Here is a 17446-nt window from a genome sequence, read left to right on the forward strand (position 1 = left end):
CTACTAACTACACACTTTTTAAAATCGCATACACTAAAAAATAAAAGTTACGTATTGTTACATACAAATAAAAGAAAACTGAAGAAATTCGAAAAGTATTACTGTAGGTAGTACATTTGTGATAATAATATAGTAGGTATATTTATCTAGAAATATAACATATTATACCCGAAACATTTTTAGTAATACTTTCCTAAAAATATGGTATAAACAAATTAATGGGTGATCGAGTTGCCATACATAAATGCCCCATCAGAAAAAATTTGGCCGGATATCACCACCAGATAAAAAATATCTAGCGCCGCCACTGTTTTATTTAAACTATTATTTTTAACGACCGTTTGCTCTCTGTACACAAGCTCCTTGATGGTTACGATTGTCAAACTTAACTACAAATGTGAGCCACTTTCTCCGGGTAAGCTTATTAATTAACCGAAAATAGAGTTAAACCCGCTAACTACGTTGCGCAAGCTTCGCAGTATAGTTAATTTAATGTATTATAATAATATGAGATTATTCACATCGAAATCGAAGTTGATAATGTTTACAAGCAAATTATACTAGATTATACTGCAGCCCATAAACAGAAATTGATGACAGCAGTAAATTCATTCGGAGGAATGCTACTTGTTATATTATTGTCAATTATGAAAAACCTTCTCAGAGCTATCACGCAAAGTAAATAAAAAAATAAATATATTTAAAATAAACAATCATGTTAAATCCTAATGTCTTAAATATTCTTAAATTATATTAAAGTAAACATTAAATGTTCTATAATACCTTCCGCCAAACTCTGCCAAATGGTGTGTGATTAGCACCACTTGCCACTGACACTATAATATTTTATATTAATTAGTAATTATACACAATATAATATAGTAGGTACACATGATTAATTTAATAAAAAATAAAACGATTAGTACTATAGAAATGAAAAAAAATGGCCGTAAGATATTATTACCTACAAAATATGCTCAATTTTTTACCAAAAATAATTAAAATAATTTAATTTAGCATACATATATAAATGTATATAATATTTAATAATTAATGACCAAAAGTCGTAAGACTACGTCTCAAAGTTATATTATGTTGCAATTCATTAAGATTGATATAATATTTGTGTTCACTCTCTTACTAGTCTTACTATATAATATCAAACTATATTAACTAAGGCTCAAAAACAGATATTCTATTATGTTGAAGTCCGGATAAAACGATCGCATATAATATCAAACCCATGACAAGAAATAATAAAATGTATATTTATTAAAAAATTATAATATGGCAAATTTGTGACGGTTACGAATTATATTAAAACGGAATATCTAACAATATGATATATTTTTTATATTCGTATAGTTTAGAAAGTCATATCATGATAATATAATAATATTATGTATATTGAGTTTTTCAAAATATATCATGTTATGTACAATGTACCTACTAGTTTAAAATCTTCTAAACGTTTATTCGTGATTAATATATTGATATATACGCAGTCCTCGATTTACGCGCAAATGACGTCTATGGCGTTGGCATGTACACTTGACTAACAATATTTAGAAGCTCCGCTGCATTGCGCTAGCGCCCGTAGCATCAATCCTTTATTGACATTTTCATTGTGATATCGATACAGAAAATAAATAATATTATAAAAGTAAACAAATTTGACAATGCAAACCAATGTGCAATACCGTAATGTGTATTATGATTCCGAATCGTTATACTCGTTAGTCTGGTCAAACACCAGTTTGGATAAAAGTTTGGGATATAGACCAGTTTACCCCCATTTTTGATTTTTCAATTAGGTAATTTGTACAATTTTCTTATCACATAGTTTGTGTGAATTGTTTCTCTCGTTTTTTTTTTATATCTTATTGTTATATTTAAGTATGGTATATCTACCATAGAATACAATATTATAAGTACTGTGAGTTATAGCCTCATTGCTCATAATCGACATAATCATTTCTAAATTCCAATCAAAATTGTTTTCATTGACCTATTGCCTATTATGTGTATTGAGTGCTTAGTATAGGTATGTCATTATCTTTTACCTAAATCAATTTCAATTGATTTCGAATAATTTAAAAATAGCTATAAACGATTTAAAATAAACATTATTTAAAAACTATTCTTTATGAATAAAATACGCATTAGTAATTATGTAACCCAGAGAAAAAGAGTATTAAAGTAAGTAATAAACTTTATTCATGCTGTTTTTTTCACAAATATGTATATGTATATACTTTTATTATAATTTATTTCTTTTCTTTTTAATTACTTAAACTTGTTTGTTCTTTTGCATAAGACTAAATGATGAGGATGATAATAAAGATATGACATTGCTGTTAACGCAGAATTAAAATCGTTGAAAAATATAAAGGTCAAAAAGATCCATAGTTTTGCAAAATTATTGAATTGACTAAGTTGACTGATAGACAGTTTAAGTCTTATTTTTGTTTAAATATAACCAGTGTTAAAGTTTATAAAATGCTATTTATTTGATGTGCTTATCGTTTAAAATTATGTACAATTTTAATTATAAGTGATGATTTCATATAATGTAATAATTTAATATGTATGTAGGCTCTTATTTATCTCAAGAATCAATTACAATAAATATTTAAAAACAGATTTTAATATTTATTTGTTATATGATGGTCAATCCTAAAACACAGGTTGGACATCATAACGTCTGTAAATTAATATGAGAAATATATTCGTAATCTTGTTTTATTGAACTAAATTGTCTAAATTTGCAGCATTTAATATATTTAAAACCATCTATTTTTAAAAATATAATTTAGATTAATAAAAAATGAATATAGACGTAAAGTGATACCTTTTTAAGGGATTAAAATATTATGTTTTTTATGCAATCATACTTTATTAATTTATTTAAGTTTTCACTAAATTATTAAAGAGTATGGAGTAAAATTGAATGTACTCGTCTACTGTGGTATTTTTAACTCCTTCGATTTATGATAACTAAATTTATTAAAAAAGAATACAATGAATGTATCTATGTTGTGGAAAATTGACAATAGAAAAAATTACTAACGACATTAATTGTCTAATAATAAGTAAGGATATATGTGTACTTATAAACATAACACATGTATGTATATATATTTATGTGTGCGTGTGTGTATTTATATATATATACAATGTATACTAAACCAACAAAATCAAACTGTCAAGGGAAGGGAAAATATAATATAAGTGAGCCATTATAGAGGTCCAATTACATTACTGTTCGTTCTTACGTTGTGTATGGTACTTGTCATTCGGTATTGTGCAAAGTGTAGTGAACTACATTAATATTATAAACAAAAATGTACACACTCATACAAAAGGTAAATCATAATTTATCATATAAGTTAGTTTAAGTTACTTTCAAATAATGATTTATTCGTAAATTCATATAAATGAACAAAAACGCGTTAAAGATTAAAAAAAAAAACCTGAAAGAACGATTTATTACTATTATAATAAAATAGTATATTATATAGATTTCATAATGCATTAACTTTTAATTTTTAAAATACGTTAAAATACGGAATCTATGAAACCTACTTTCTTTTCATAATGGATATAGATCTGACAATATCGTAAAAAATAATTGTTCATTACCCCTACAACAAATAACTAGATCAGCGTAAAATACATTATAATAGTTGTCAAGTTTTTTGTAGTTTATCTTTAAAAAATATTAATTATTAATTATTAGTACAGTAAATACTTATATCTTAATAATATATAATTGACTGGAATTCAAATTATTCAAATTAGCATTAATAAATTAATAATTATATTAGGTATGACAACCAACACGTATTTTTCAAAACAATAAAAACTGTATTCTCATAAACTAAAAAATTATAGTTTTGAATCAATATATAATATTGATTTTGATTTCAAATTATATTCCTGCAAATACTACTTAAATTGCAAATTTGACTAAATTAAATCTCTTACTTAACAAATATATAGATACAGAGTACATATTAAAATAACTCAATCAATCGTAATTGACACGATTGATAAATATTATCTACTATATAATAAATTGTTTACTCATCCGGTTGTCAAATAAATAATATAATAAATATAGTTTTCTATTCTATTATATTTTAAGCTATTTAAATTTTATAAAAAATATATTTGATTATTTTGATTTAAAGTATTTATAAATAATAAAAATATTGCAATACCTATATAAACAAAAATGTTTTTATACAAAAAGAACTATTATTTTAATTAAAAACCAATACGAATTTCAGGTTTCTCAGTATAATAAAATACGTAACTTAAAATTTAAAATGATGTCCATCAAATTAAATGTCATTAAATCATCATTTTTTATATACAAATTAATAGAAAATTTACAAATTGATACCTTTATTATTTCAAATATTATAAAGGTATGTTTTATATAATATTCAAGAGTTTTTATACAAATTATCAAAATCTTAATTGGTAAATTTCCCCTTAAATACCTAATTGTATTTTAACAATAACTAAATTCGATGATCAAACAGTGTAAATAATATTTACAAATAAATATATTTTTGTATTGATAACAGCAAGGTAATAATTTTATTATAACTTTAAATTTTAAATTTTAAAAAGTCAATAAATTTTCAGTGTTTAATGTTCATAACAATTACAGACTACAATTATGTAAAATTATGTAGCTTTATAAAAAAATAAAAAACCATGTTCTTTTTGTTCGAATTCATAATAGAATATTATTTTTTAATTGAATAAAATACAAATATCTAAAGTGAAACAAACAAATTTATAATTTAATAGGGAAGTGATACTCAATAACTTATAAATTTACTAATTTTAAAAATCTAATATCCAAACACGCAATGCGTGTAATACTATTATGCACTATATCAGTTGATCTATCAATATTAATTACTAGTATGGGAGGAGAGTAGATAATAATATTTTAAATACACTTCAAATTAATCAAAATAATATAGTTCGAATCTGTTTCAACTGTACCTTAGAAGAATCGCAAGGCAAAATTACCGTGATTTGAGTGTATTTCCAGTAAAATATTTATAAAAAAAAAAGCTGTTATGTGTATATTTAAACGCTTTATCTGCAAAGGTAATAGCAAGCCAATTTTCGAAAATAAAAGATCAAATAAAATTTATGATATTCTTGTGAAGTAGGTATTATGCTTTCAAATCTTTCGGTCAATCATTCGTTGACTATTTATAGCCTACGTATTTTAATTCTTTACCACTTTCGTTTAAAAAAAAATACATTGTAATCAAAATAATGTCAAAAATATAATTTATAATTGTCTATTTTTAGAATAAGAATAATTATAATTTATAATGCTTACATTTTGTAAAATTTGTTACTTCCTAATGTAAAATGATTAATTTTTAATTCTATTTTCCTTTCTACTTATTTTTAAAATTTATTGTTTTATTATTTTTAAGTTAATTTAATTACTCTCTAAGTCAATCACAGCTTTTAAGAGATAGATAATCATTTAATCTGTATTTAAGTAATTGTATTATGTACTTTTATTATGATTCAATAATAATAATAAAAAAATAGAGCTTAACTATTTAACTTAAGTTGGGAATAAAATAATTTATTTTTTCTATGTATTCGATACATTGACATTCGACAACCTGTCGACGCTTTTGTGTTCTGAACTAACCATCATTATTATGATGTTTATTGTAAAACGAGATCCGATAAACATACAAAATTAGATAATAAGTAAATAAGTTGTATCACCGCGCTTTTAAAGTAGCTATTTTTTAGCGTCATACGAAAATTTTACGAAATATAAAACATAAAGAAGATGAGAGAGTTCCGTTAATATACTGTCTATACTGTCCGGTCAAATACTGTCTATTACTATGTGGAAATAAAATCTACGTGCTTAGTTCCCGTGTCCGAATCGGTAATACACACGACATAATTTATTTTTTCCGGGTTTGAATTCCATTTCGTTATTGTATACACATTTATAAGTTATAATAATATTAAATAATATGATATATAAGTATATGACAAACCAAAGAATAGAAGGTAGGGAGTATGGGCGAAATAAAAAGAAAACTCACATTGAACGTTTTCAAAACATTTTCATAATAAAAATAAATATTGTATATTAATATAGATAGCATCACACCATCATGTTTGTCCTCATTTTTATGGCATAATTGCTTACTAAATATACACCTAACATCTGTACCCATAACCTGATTAAATTTGAAAACTTACTTACCTAACAATTTAAAAATAAATATAAATATTAAAATAGGAAATTTAATTTTTTAAATATTTGTACAAAATTAACTCTATCTCTATATATTGACATATTGTCCGCTTCGGGTTTTTAAGTGACGTGATGAACACGCACTATTGATTTGAATAATTTTGGCTGTTAAAAGACTGCATGTCTTGAAAATATTAATCATTAGAAACGGTGAAACACCCTTTATATTATACAATTAAAATTCTCCATTGAAGATTGAAATACATCAATAAACAATAAACATATATTTTAACTATTTACGATAGTGTGCAAGAACTTCAAACCTAAACTATATAACGATATGCCTTTAGGTAGTATACCAACAATATAATACCAATAAGATACGCACCACACAATTATAGGTAGTTGGCTTAAACTGTACAGCTGCCGTAGGTAGATATGATAATATGGTATAGGTATAATATGCTAAAGAACGATATATAATATCTTAATTTTTATGATATACCAGATACCTACCGTGGTCTGTGAATTATATTCGGTCTACAACGTTTTCCATCCAATGCGATATTTGTATAGTGTATAAACGATTTCAAAGAAATCGGTAGTCCGCAATCCACCTGCACTCTGCTGTGTACGATTTTTGCAACCCCAGCAAATATATAATACGTATAACAACAAAATTAGTGTAAAAACTGTATGTACATACGTTCTTACGGCTCACGTGACAAAAATGTTAAAACACTGTGATAATAACATATATTAATGTAATATAGACATCGCGATGTCTAAAAATTATTTCAGGAGTAGAATCGATAACACACAAACTGCACGATTATATTATTTGACTGAAAAATTCGTTCTGCAATTATGATAATAAATCGATGTAATACGCCGCATAATCGTGGCATTGTTAAAAATGTTATGTTATTTTCACCATCGTACACGTATGTGTGTAATAAATATCGTTGCGGAATTACAGTAAGAGCGAGTACTAGACTGATCAAATTATAGCAACACGAGTATAAATAACCCACTATAGGCTCGGCGGCACGTTCAAACGAATTTTCACAATAATAAATAATATTATGTCCACACAAGCGCACAACCGAATGTTGGTACAATAACATATACAATGAGAAATTCGTGCCATGACGAAATGGCTCTTTCTTGTAAAAGAAGAGTTTTCTTTTACGAAACCTAACACAATATTTTTATCGGAGAAACGTTCAATTAAAATTTAAGAAAATAAATATTATTTAATACGGAAAACCTGCAGGTTTACATAGTTATGTATCGCCATCATACCTTGGTATATTATGATATGTTGTATAATATATTATCTTCGAAATAAAAATTGCAGTATTACTGCACTTACTTAAAAAATTTGAATGACAAATTACCTCTACCTATTACCTTACGACTATACATTATGAATAATATTTTTGATGATTTTGTGGAGTAGAATAAGTTTATTCGGCTGCATCCGAATTGCATGCCATCTCTTAAAGGGGTCTGTCCGAAATGCATGCCACCTCTTGGAGAGGTATGTCCAAATTGCATGCCATGTACCTACAAGCTTTTTATCATGCACGATGCACTTATATGCAAAACTTAAATTTTAATTTTGATTTTTCGTATATTATTATTATTGATTTTTTGATTTATTATTATTATTATTATTTGTAATTTTTCAGGGTAATTTAGTTAATTCAATAATTTTAAGCTATTCCCCCCTTTTTCATATTAACAATTTTATTATTTTAATTATGAATTATAATTTTTATTATTTTATTATTATGTATATACTTGTACTATATTGTCTATTGTCAAAAAAATTTCATCAAATTTTATAATATTATTATTTATTTGAAATTCCATGTGAAAATGTAAAATACATTTACTTGATTACCTTAAACTACAATCGTTTTATTTAATATTCACAGTGCCATCTTCTCCCGTAATTTAGTAAAATTTTTAAAAAAATATTTCAATCTAGAAACTAATCAGTTTCTATGCATGCGGTTTTTTAAAAAAAATAGAAAAATCAAAAATAAAGTTTAAGTTGTGCACGTAAGTACATGATAAATAAAGATAAACTTGTAGGTGGTAATAGGTATACGGCATGCAATTTGGACATTCCAATTTATGTTTATTTTTTTGGCACGCAATTCTGATGCACCGGTTTATTCTACACGACACCTCGATAAGTACATAAATAGATTTTTGTTAATTCTTTAAATTTACATATTACTAAAATGTAAAAAGTAAAATGATTAAATTTTGAAATTGAAATATTTAATCTTCTCTTAATAATTTACTTTATTACAATTTTACAATAATAATAATTCATTAATTAAATTAAATATGGAATTAAGTTAGCGATCTTTTTTTATATATATATAATTTGATTTAATTGAATGACTTATTCTGAATTAAATTATACTTCCAAAATAATGAAAAACTAAGGATGGAGGAATATATTTGTTACCTTTAACGACTTTATGAATTAAACCGATATATAAATGTATATTAAATATTAATCGATTGTATTGACCAAGTCCCCATTTTATAGATATTGTCTTCCATTAATAATTATTACTTCTAAATAAATCATTTTTCCAGAAGTCAAATATTTAACCTCCCACATTTCTACAAATCAAAAAGTATCTAAACATTTGAAAAATATATTATGGATTTGAAACTTTGGATTTAATAACTTAATAAGGATTGTTAATATTTTTATTGAGTAAAAATAATAATAATAAGGTATTTATTTAATTGGAATGTAAAAATCAATTTTATATGTAGTTTAAAACATAAAAATATTTATAAAGAGTAGGTTTATTAATAATCTACTTACTTAGATTATTAAATATTATTTCAAAACAATAAGTTAAAGGTATCGGTAATATTACCAATATTACTATTTATTATTATATTACATAGATATATTATAATATTGTATATTTTAAAAACTTAAAAATAGAAAAATAATAGATACAGTTTATAAAAATATTATTAGAAACGTTATTTCTTAAACTATACCATAAAAATAAGTATTTTTAAGAACTTAAATAACATTTGGTATTACTATTTTCATTTATTTCTAATATTAAATTTACGATTTATTTTCAACTAGATCAATGAATTTTAAACAGATTATTTTAACAATATATTTATTGTTTCAATCTATATTCAATATTGTAAAATGTTAATAGTTATAATACAAATAATATTAAACTATCAATAATTTAAAATCGAAAAATAATTTAACTACTTGAATAACCTTGTAAATTTTTAATGAATTAAATAAGACCCATATAGTTTTAATAATTAGAGAATTAGATGAATTAATAATTCATATAAACTATATAATCTATTAAAACAAATATTTTGACAATTTGTATAAATGATTATAAATATTTATTGCTGCAGATTCAGTTTACTAGTAACAATATTACTTTATAGCATGGTAATATTAGCAATTTTCATGACCTTGGTGCATAATTTATAGACATTTTAAATTAATTGATAAACTTTTAAACAAATCAAGCAATTATTTAAAAAAAAAATCATATAATTTGAGTGGGTATTGAATATTACAGAAAAAAAGGTTTAATAACTTCTTTGCTTTGATCAAAAATTCAAAATAATTATATACCTATCTTATACTCCTTAAAATTGAAGTTTTCTTTTAAATTATTTATAAATCAAACAATAATATTTACAATGGTTTAAATTTCTGACAACATCATTATTTTTTATTACACGCTCATCGTCGATCGTCGATGTATATAAATTCTATGAATTATAAACCATTTATTATTATATAATATATAAATAAAGCCTACTAGTCACTAAACAAAACGGTTGAAATGTTATATTGTAAATTTATAAGACCATTGTTATTTATTTACAACACAAATGACAAATATCTTGTTACATTAACAAATATTACTTATGAAATAAGTAATACGGCATATACTAACTATATTAGCAAAACAATATGGGAAATATATGTATACAGTATATAGTTTAATATGTAATATTATATAATAAATATTTTACAGTAAAAAATAAATATTATAGTAATATGATTCAACAAATTTAATAAACTAACATTTTTAAAATAATTGTCAACAAATTTAAAAATGTATATAATTTTTTTCAAATTATTTACTTATTCAAAATATAATTTGTATTTAATTAATTATACAGTATACACATAACGAATATTTTTGATAATGCAAATAATTATATTACCGTATGTATTTAATAGGTGTGTGTACCTACACATATATATACTGCTTTATTTATTTATAAGCCCAAAACAACGCCCCTATATTTTTGACAAATAAGATACGTATATTAATAGATGATTCACATTATAGTAATTATAATGTGTACTTGACATTTGGCAAGACAATCCATATTGGCAATGGTACCGATATTTAAGTCAATTTTTCAATCACATATTACATAGTATATTATAATATGTAGTACCAGCAAAATATAACACTTATATTGTGTCTCATTGTCTATAATTGAGATTTCAGATGCTATATATACATATATTAAAGTTATTCACCTATTGCACGTATATTCCTGCTGGAGAATTTCAAATGTTCGTATATCAGAAGGATAAATCCCTTTTTGAGATAATATTGTATACTATGTTGACATATAGACGTATAGTGTATAATAATAATATATAAGATGTATTTTTTTAAATAATACAGAGTAATATATTCAATTAAAATATTTTTTTAGGTAATAGATTTAAACGAATCAAAAATGTGGTACTTAACTGTTATTTCACTGATAATTATATTAGTAGTAGTTATGATACTACGATTGGAAGGCAGAAGAAAAAGAATATTGGCAAATAAAATACCAGGTCCCGATGGTTCAATTTTTATTGGCTTATTACCATTATTTCTACAAGGGCCAGAAAAACTTATTTCAAGTGGATTAAAAGTGTACCAAAAGTAAGTAATTATAACACACCTAGTAGTCTTAATATAAATAATTCATAATATTTGTATATGTAAACTGAGATTTCAAAAGTTAATAACTAAGCCATATCATGATAATATAATTGTATTTATATTTTAGTGGTAATACAATAAAAATATCTAATTCTTTTAAAATAAAAACCTATATAAGCCCTATAATTCTACACATAACTAATATTTATGCATAAATTAATTTAAGCAACGAAACTTTTAAATACGATTTCTAGATATGAGAAGTCTTTATTTAAAGTATGGGTCTTAAATAACCTTTACATTGTACTTACACGACCTGAAGATATAGAATTAGTCCTTACTAATCCAAAATTACAAAAGAAATCTAAAGAATACTTGGTTTTACAAGAATCCATCATGGGCCAAGGAATATTTTCAATCGATGACATAAAAAAATGGAAAAGTAATAGGTAAACTATAATTTATTTTAAGCGTAGGATATAGTATATAAAGATAAACTTTAAAAATATGGTGTAACTTATATTAAGCAAAAAAATTACAGTTTATGAATTAAAGTAATTTTATATAAAATAAAAAATACATTATTTAATTTATTAATATTTTATTTTAGGAAAATGGTATCCGGAGGTTTTAATTTTAAAATTATAAAATCATTTATACCGATATTTTACGAAGAATCTAATGTTCTTAACAACATATTAAAACAAAACTATGATTTGAAATCAAACGAGTGTGATATAAGTTCTCCTATTAGTATGGCTACAATGGAAATGATCGGAAAAACCGCTCTAGGTGTAAAATTTTATGCTCAAAATGGCGGTCGTCATCGATTTGTCGAAAATTTACAAACAGCCATGATTGTAAGAAAATGTTGTTATCTAATCGTATTATTATTTATTCATTTTAAATATCAATCACTATCTATTATTTTAGGCATGGGAATACAGAATTACACATCCATGGTATTTGAGCAAAACATTATTCCGGCTTTCATCAGTTAATAAAAAACACGATCAAAGTCAAAAAATCATTAACGATTTCACTGATGAAATAATTAATAAAAAACTTGATGAATTGAATCAAAATGCAAATAATGAAAAAAAAGTAGAAACAGATGACGAAGATATTAGTCGAAAAACAAAAACGGTTATAGAGATTCTGTTAGGAAATTATCATGAAATGTCGCATGAACAAATACGAGATGAACTTGTAACTATCATGATTGGTAAATACGAAAAAAAAATATGTAAACATATTTAGTACTTGTTCATTATAATTTAATAGTAATATAATAGTTTGCATTTACATTCAATACACCAAATCATTTATTTTTAACTATACTGATTATAAATTATAATTGATAAAAAAATTGAATACAGTGTCAACTTATAAACACTAAACAGTATAATAACTATAGGATAATCAAATATAATACAGGACGTAACATATTATGTATAATAAGTAAATAAAGTAGGTAAACTGGTGCATAATTAATTAAATTCATAATGATTTAAAAAAAAAAAATCTATAAATCGTTAACTATTTCTAAATAATAATTGATTTCATGATATTTTATCCTTTTGGTTTTTATGTATTAAAAATATAGGTATAATACGTCACAACCACCTATCTTATTTAGTTAATTATTTTTACTTAATGAGTTAAGGAATTTTTCTAACATAAAATATTCTCAATTATAAATTTAAAATATTTATGTTTATTTGCAATTAATTTAAATAACAGTTGATTATCATTTTAGGAGGCCAAGAAACTACTGCTATGGCCAATGCGTGTGCAATTTTTATGTTAGCTCATCATCCAGATGTACAGAACAAGGCAAATATATTTAACCAATTATTTATGCCCACAATTTCGTTTACTTAAATTATAGTTATTTTTTTGAGTTATAGGTGTTTGAGGAATTGCAATCGATATTTTCGATCGGCGATCAGAATAGATCACCAACATACGAAGATTTACAACAAATGGAATATTTAGAACGTGTGATCAAAGAAACATTACGAATTTTCCCTCCTTTACCTGTTTTTGGTAGAAGTTTAGAGGAGGAAATGCAAATCGGAGAATATTTGTGTCCAGCTGGTAATTTAGTACCTACTACCTACTAAAGATATAATATTTTTAAATATCTTATATAAGTAGTTAAATTTAAATTATTAAGGTTCAACGCTGATGGTCTGTCCACTATTTTTACAATCAAGTACGCAGTACTTCACTGATCCAGAAAAATTTAACCCCGACAACTTTTTACCAGATACGTGTCGCAGCCGGCATCCATATACTTTTATACCATTCAGTGCGGGATACAGGAACTGTATCGGAATAAAATATGGCATGCTCCAAATGAAAACCGTCATATCGACACTAGTGCGAAAAAATACATTTTTCCCATCTGACAGATGTCCCACGCCGAAACACCTAAAATTAATGTTTTTAACGACACTTAAATTTGTCGACGGTTGTTACGTAAAAATAGTACCAAGAACTCCGTAAAATGAATAACACATTACAATAATGCGCATTTTGTTCATTAAATTAGTTAATATATGTATGTAGATTTTTTGTACTTAAAAACAAGAATAACTCGATTTCCGTCCAGTATTAATTAGTTTATAGTTATATTTTATATATTATAATTAAGGCTGGGATTTCAATGCATTTTCATCTTTTTTGGAGGATGTCTAACGCGATGTTTTCCAAGCTACAAATATGTTTCAAGTATTAGTAAATTGTTTTGGGACATTTTTTGCATATTTAGCAGATTTGATACTTTTTAGGGCGTTTAAATCCGAGCCCTAATTATAATATAGAAACATAGACAAAACTACAGGTTAGATAAATTAGGCCGTAGCCTGACATAAAGCCGACAAGTTATCGGTCTCGAAAATGATACAGATGGGGACTATGGGGTAGGTACATAATAATGTAACTATTATTTTAAAAAAAAACTAAAATATCATGATTATTTTCCCGAAATTTTAATCACTATTCACAATAATACTTAAGAAGACAGAGACTTAAGCAAATTTACCGCACTTAAAAATAAAATGTATTAATAATATATTATAATTTGAGACGGCGGCAAATGTCCTGCTCGTAAATTGCTAAATTCACAACTGAACGCGGGTGTTGCGTCCTCTTAATATAACATAATATTATGTTTAATATTAGCTTCTTCTATCTGATGTAATTATTAAGAAATTGTAAGAAATAAGAATAGGCTTTTAAAATATTTTATTAAAATCAACAAATTAATTTCTTTATGTATACTATACAATATATTTATTTTAATATAATGTACTATGTTCGATTGTAGAAAAATGTGTACAATATGTTTTCGTCAAATATACGCATAGGTTATAGGTAAGGTAGGTTATTTGTAGAAATAAGAAGAACGGTTACCACGAACGATGTCGATATATCGTATTTTTGTTGCAGAACACACTATATCTTCAAAAAAAATAGGCTGTATATTTTATTAATTATTAGTAAATTTTTTTAGAATTCATTGTAAGCTTAGAAATATTGTGGTATTGGTGGTAGTATGACTATAATGAAAAAGTTCTGAAATCTAGAAGAACTCTCAAAAATTTATACATAGGAATTATTACGAACTACCCTATACGATCCAGAAACATACGCACTAAAAAAAACCGAAGAACTGAGTAACGATTTTTGAGTAGAATGTGCTAAGAAAAATACATGGGTTGATCCTTGATAGTGAAACCTGTAATAGGTAATTTTTACTTCCCGGCGATTTTAACTGGGGGAGTTAACTTCGCCTATCACGTCGAAACCAAAGGAAAGAGAAAGATGATAATAATATGAAAAAAAAATTACCAATATCTAAATTTATAATATATTAATACAAAAACCAAACCCAGAGTATTAATTGTATAAATATGTGGGGTGTTTTTATAACATTAAAAAATATATAAATATATATATGAATTGTTAATATTTTTTTGACGAGGAAACAGGGCAGTTTTAAAATATTTTGGCCTAGCCCAATATAAATGTCTAGTTTTGCCTATGTATGTACATTAATAATGAACTATTTAATTATTTTGATTTTATAAATATAAATATTAATATTATTATACATATTTGTCTGTAATTGCACGTGTACTGTACTTTTGTATCTACCTCCAAATACTGTCAAGCTTATATATTGTTTAGCCGTTTAGGTTATTACATCAAATATAAAATTATTTAATTACTTATTTTTATACTCATTGGGCGATTTAAAATTTAATAATTACCTACACAACATTATTGTAAAATATAAGTGTATCAATTTATAATTGCGTTCATTTTATGTATTCATTTAAAACCATCAAGTATATTAGTATATATTATACAAAAAGGTATCAATTACCCATTATATATTATAAATTATAATATCTAATATCATAGATTTAATTTAATTAATTAACTTACGTTATCTTAACCTACCTATTACTATTTACCAGCGTCGACTGTCACTGTTGAGTACAAATAACTAATAAAGTAATAAGTATACAACAATATTCTGTTAAAAAAAAGTTATTATTTAATTACATTTTTTTTCTATTTATCTAAATCAGCGTTTCTTAAACTGTGTTCCACGGAACCCTAAAAAGATTAATAGCGGTTAGTGGAGAAATAAAATATTTGTATTATAGTCAAAAAAATGTACTTACTGTCTTACTGACATCCATCTGAAATCATATCAAATTTTCGTTCAGCAGAACACATTTTGTGATGTTAGCTTCAATATAAGAGTACATTTACCTATTTTTAAATTTTAAGGTAAGAACATTATCTAGAAAATGACTTACGCTTTTATAGATATTATCATGTTAAAGTGAATTATGAACATTTTAAATTTGTAATATTTTATATAGCAATAAGTCACTTTAAAATTATAACATTAATAAAAGCATAAGTTATTTTCCAGGTAATATTCTTACCTTTAAATTTGATAAAAGGTAAATTTACTCTAATATTAAAGCTAACATCACAAAATGTATTCTGCTTAACGCAAATTTGTTATGATGTACGTTAGTAAGACAGAGACAACACATGCGGGTATGGCGTCCTTTTAAATATTAATAGTCTGATCAGAATGATTTTTCCGATTAGCGATAATAATAGACCCAAAATACATCGCATGTCGCATTTTTAGAAATAATATAATATAAAATAATATTTCCATTGTATATTATACAAAATACATAACCTGTTATCGTTGTCGTTATAAAATATTAACGTAGCTCAATCATTCTAATTTTATTTTAAATATACAATACAAAATGCATGTATGGCCATTTTAAACGTTCACGTAACAATATAGCATACGATACCTATCGCCTATCGGATATCTTGTTTAGGAATTACGTAGTACTAGTACATTTTATAATTGTCTCTTACAAAAAACATGAAATTTATTGAAAAACTTATAAAAAAAAATAGAGGGACTATACAAATGTTTAGGGGGCTAAGCCACACTAAGCTCCCCTATTTACGCCTATGAATTCATAGTTAAAAATAGGTACCTATTACATTTTATTTTTACTCCTGTATCGATTTAATAATAACTATGGAAAATACCTAACTATATTGCCATATTGGTAACTTATATTTAGGTACTTGAAAATATAATTTTGAATAATTTTACTGGCACTTTACTTATGGTGACCAGACGTACTTTTTGTCGTAGGAGTCGTAGGACAGTATTCTTTTTAAACGCATGTCCTAGTGCCCTTAACACTAGTGTTAAGTGCATGACATTGTACTCTTTTTTTAAAATTATAATTGGCTAATATGCGTGTTAATGTGTTTTTTATAATTTGATTATTAATTTATATTTTATGGTTCGACCTAAAGCATTATTATTGGTTGGTAGCACGATTTAAGATATACTAAATCATATATATTTAAATTTTACACTCGGTATTTTTACCTTTAAAAATAATTTATACTTTAGTTTAAGTTTACTTTAGGTTCTTCAATATCAAAATATTTTCATCATAAAGACACACACTAAATGAGTTGACATTATAATTTCAAATAATTGGTTTTTATAATTGATAATAATAATAATAAAATAAATAGAGTTATCAAATGAAAAAAAAAACAATTTTTATAGAAGATGGCCTATGGAAATATGGGTAAAATGGGTAGAACAGTA

General features: G+C 24.7%; 1 protein-coding gene across 2 annotated transcripts; it reads left to right on the forward strand.

Annotated features, from left to right (window-relative positions):
- Positions 1 to 3270: 3270 nt before the first annotated feature.
- On the forward strand, positions 3271 to 15524 carry LOC113551629 (cytochrome P450 4C1-like). Of its 2 annotated transcripts, XM_026953981.1 has the most exons (8): positions 3271 to 3365; positions 11039 to 11256; positions 11511 to 11705; positions 11867 to 12116; positions 12190 to 12481; positions 13016 to 13092; positions 13167 to 13356; positions 13436 to 15524. In XM_026953981.1, the coding sequence occupies exons 1-8, from the start codon at positions 3345 to 3347 to the stop codon at positions 13765 to 13767; spliced, it is 1575 nt and encodes a 524-aa protein (XP_026809782.1). In that variant the 5' UTR covers positions 3271 to 3344; the 3' UTR covers positions 13768 to 15524. The 2 variants fall into 2 exon arrangements, with proteins under 2 accessions (XP_026809782.1, XP_026809783.1); XM_026953982.1 differs by lacking the exon at positions 11511 to 11705.
- The last annotated feature ends 1922 nt before the right edge of the window (positions 15525 to 17446 follow it).

The sequence above is a fragment of the Rhopalosiphum maidis genome, chromosome 2 (assembly GCF_003676215.2).
Source record: "Rhopalosiphum maidis isolate BTI-1 chromosome 2, ASM367621v3, whole genome shotgun sequence".
NCBI lineage: Eukaryota > Metazoa > Arthropoda > Insecta > Hemiptera > Aphididae > Rhopalosiphum > Rhopalosiphum maidis.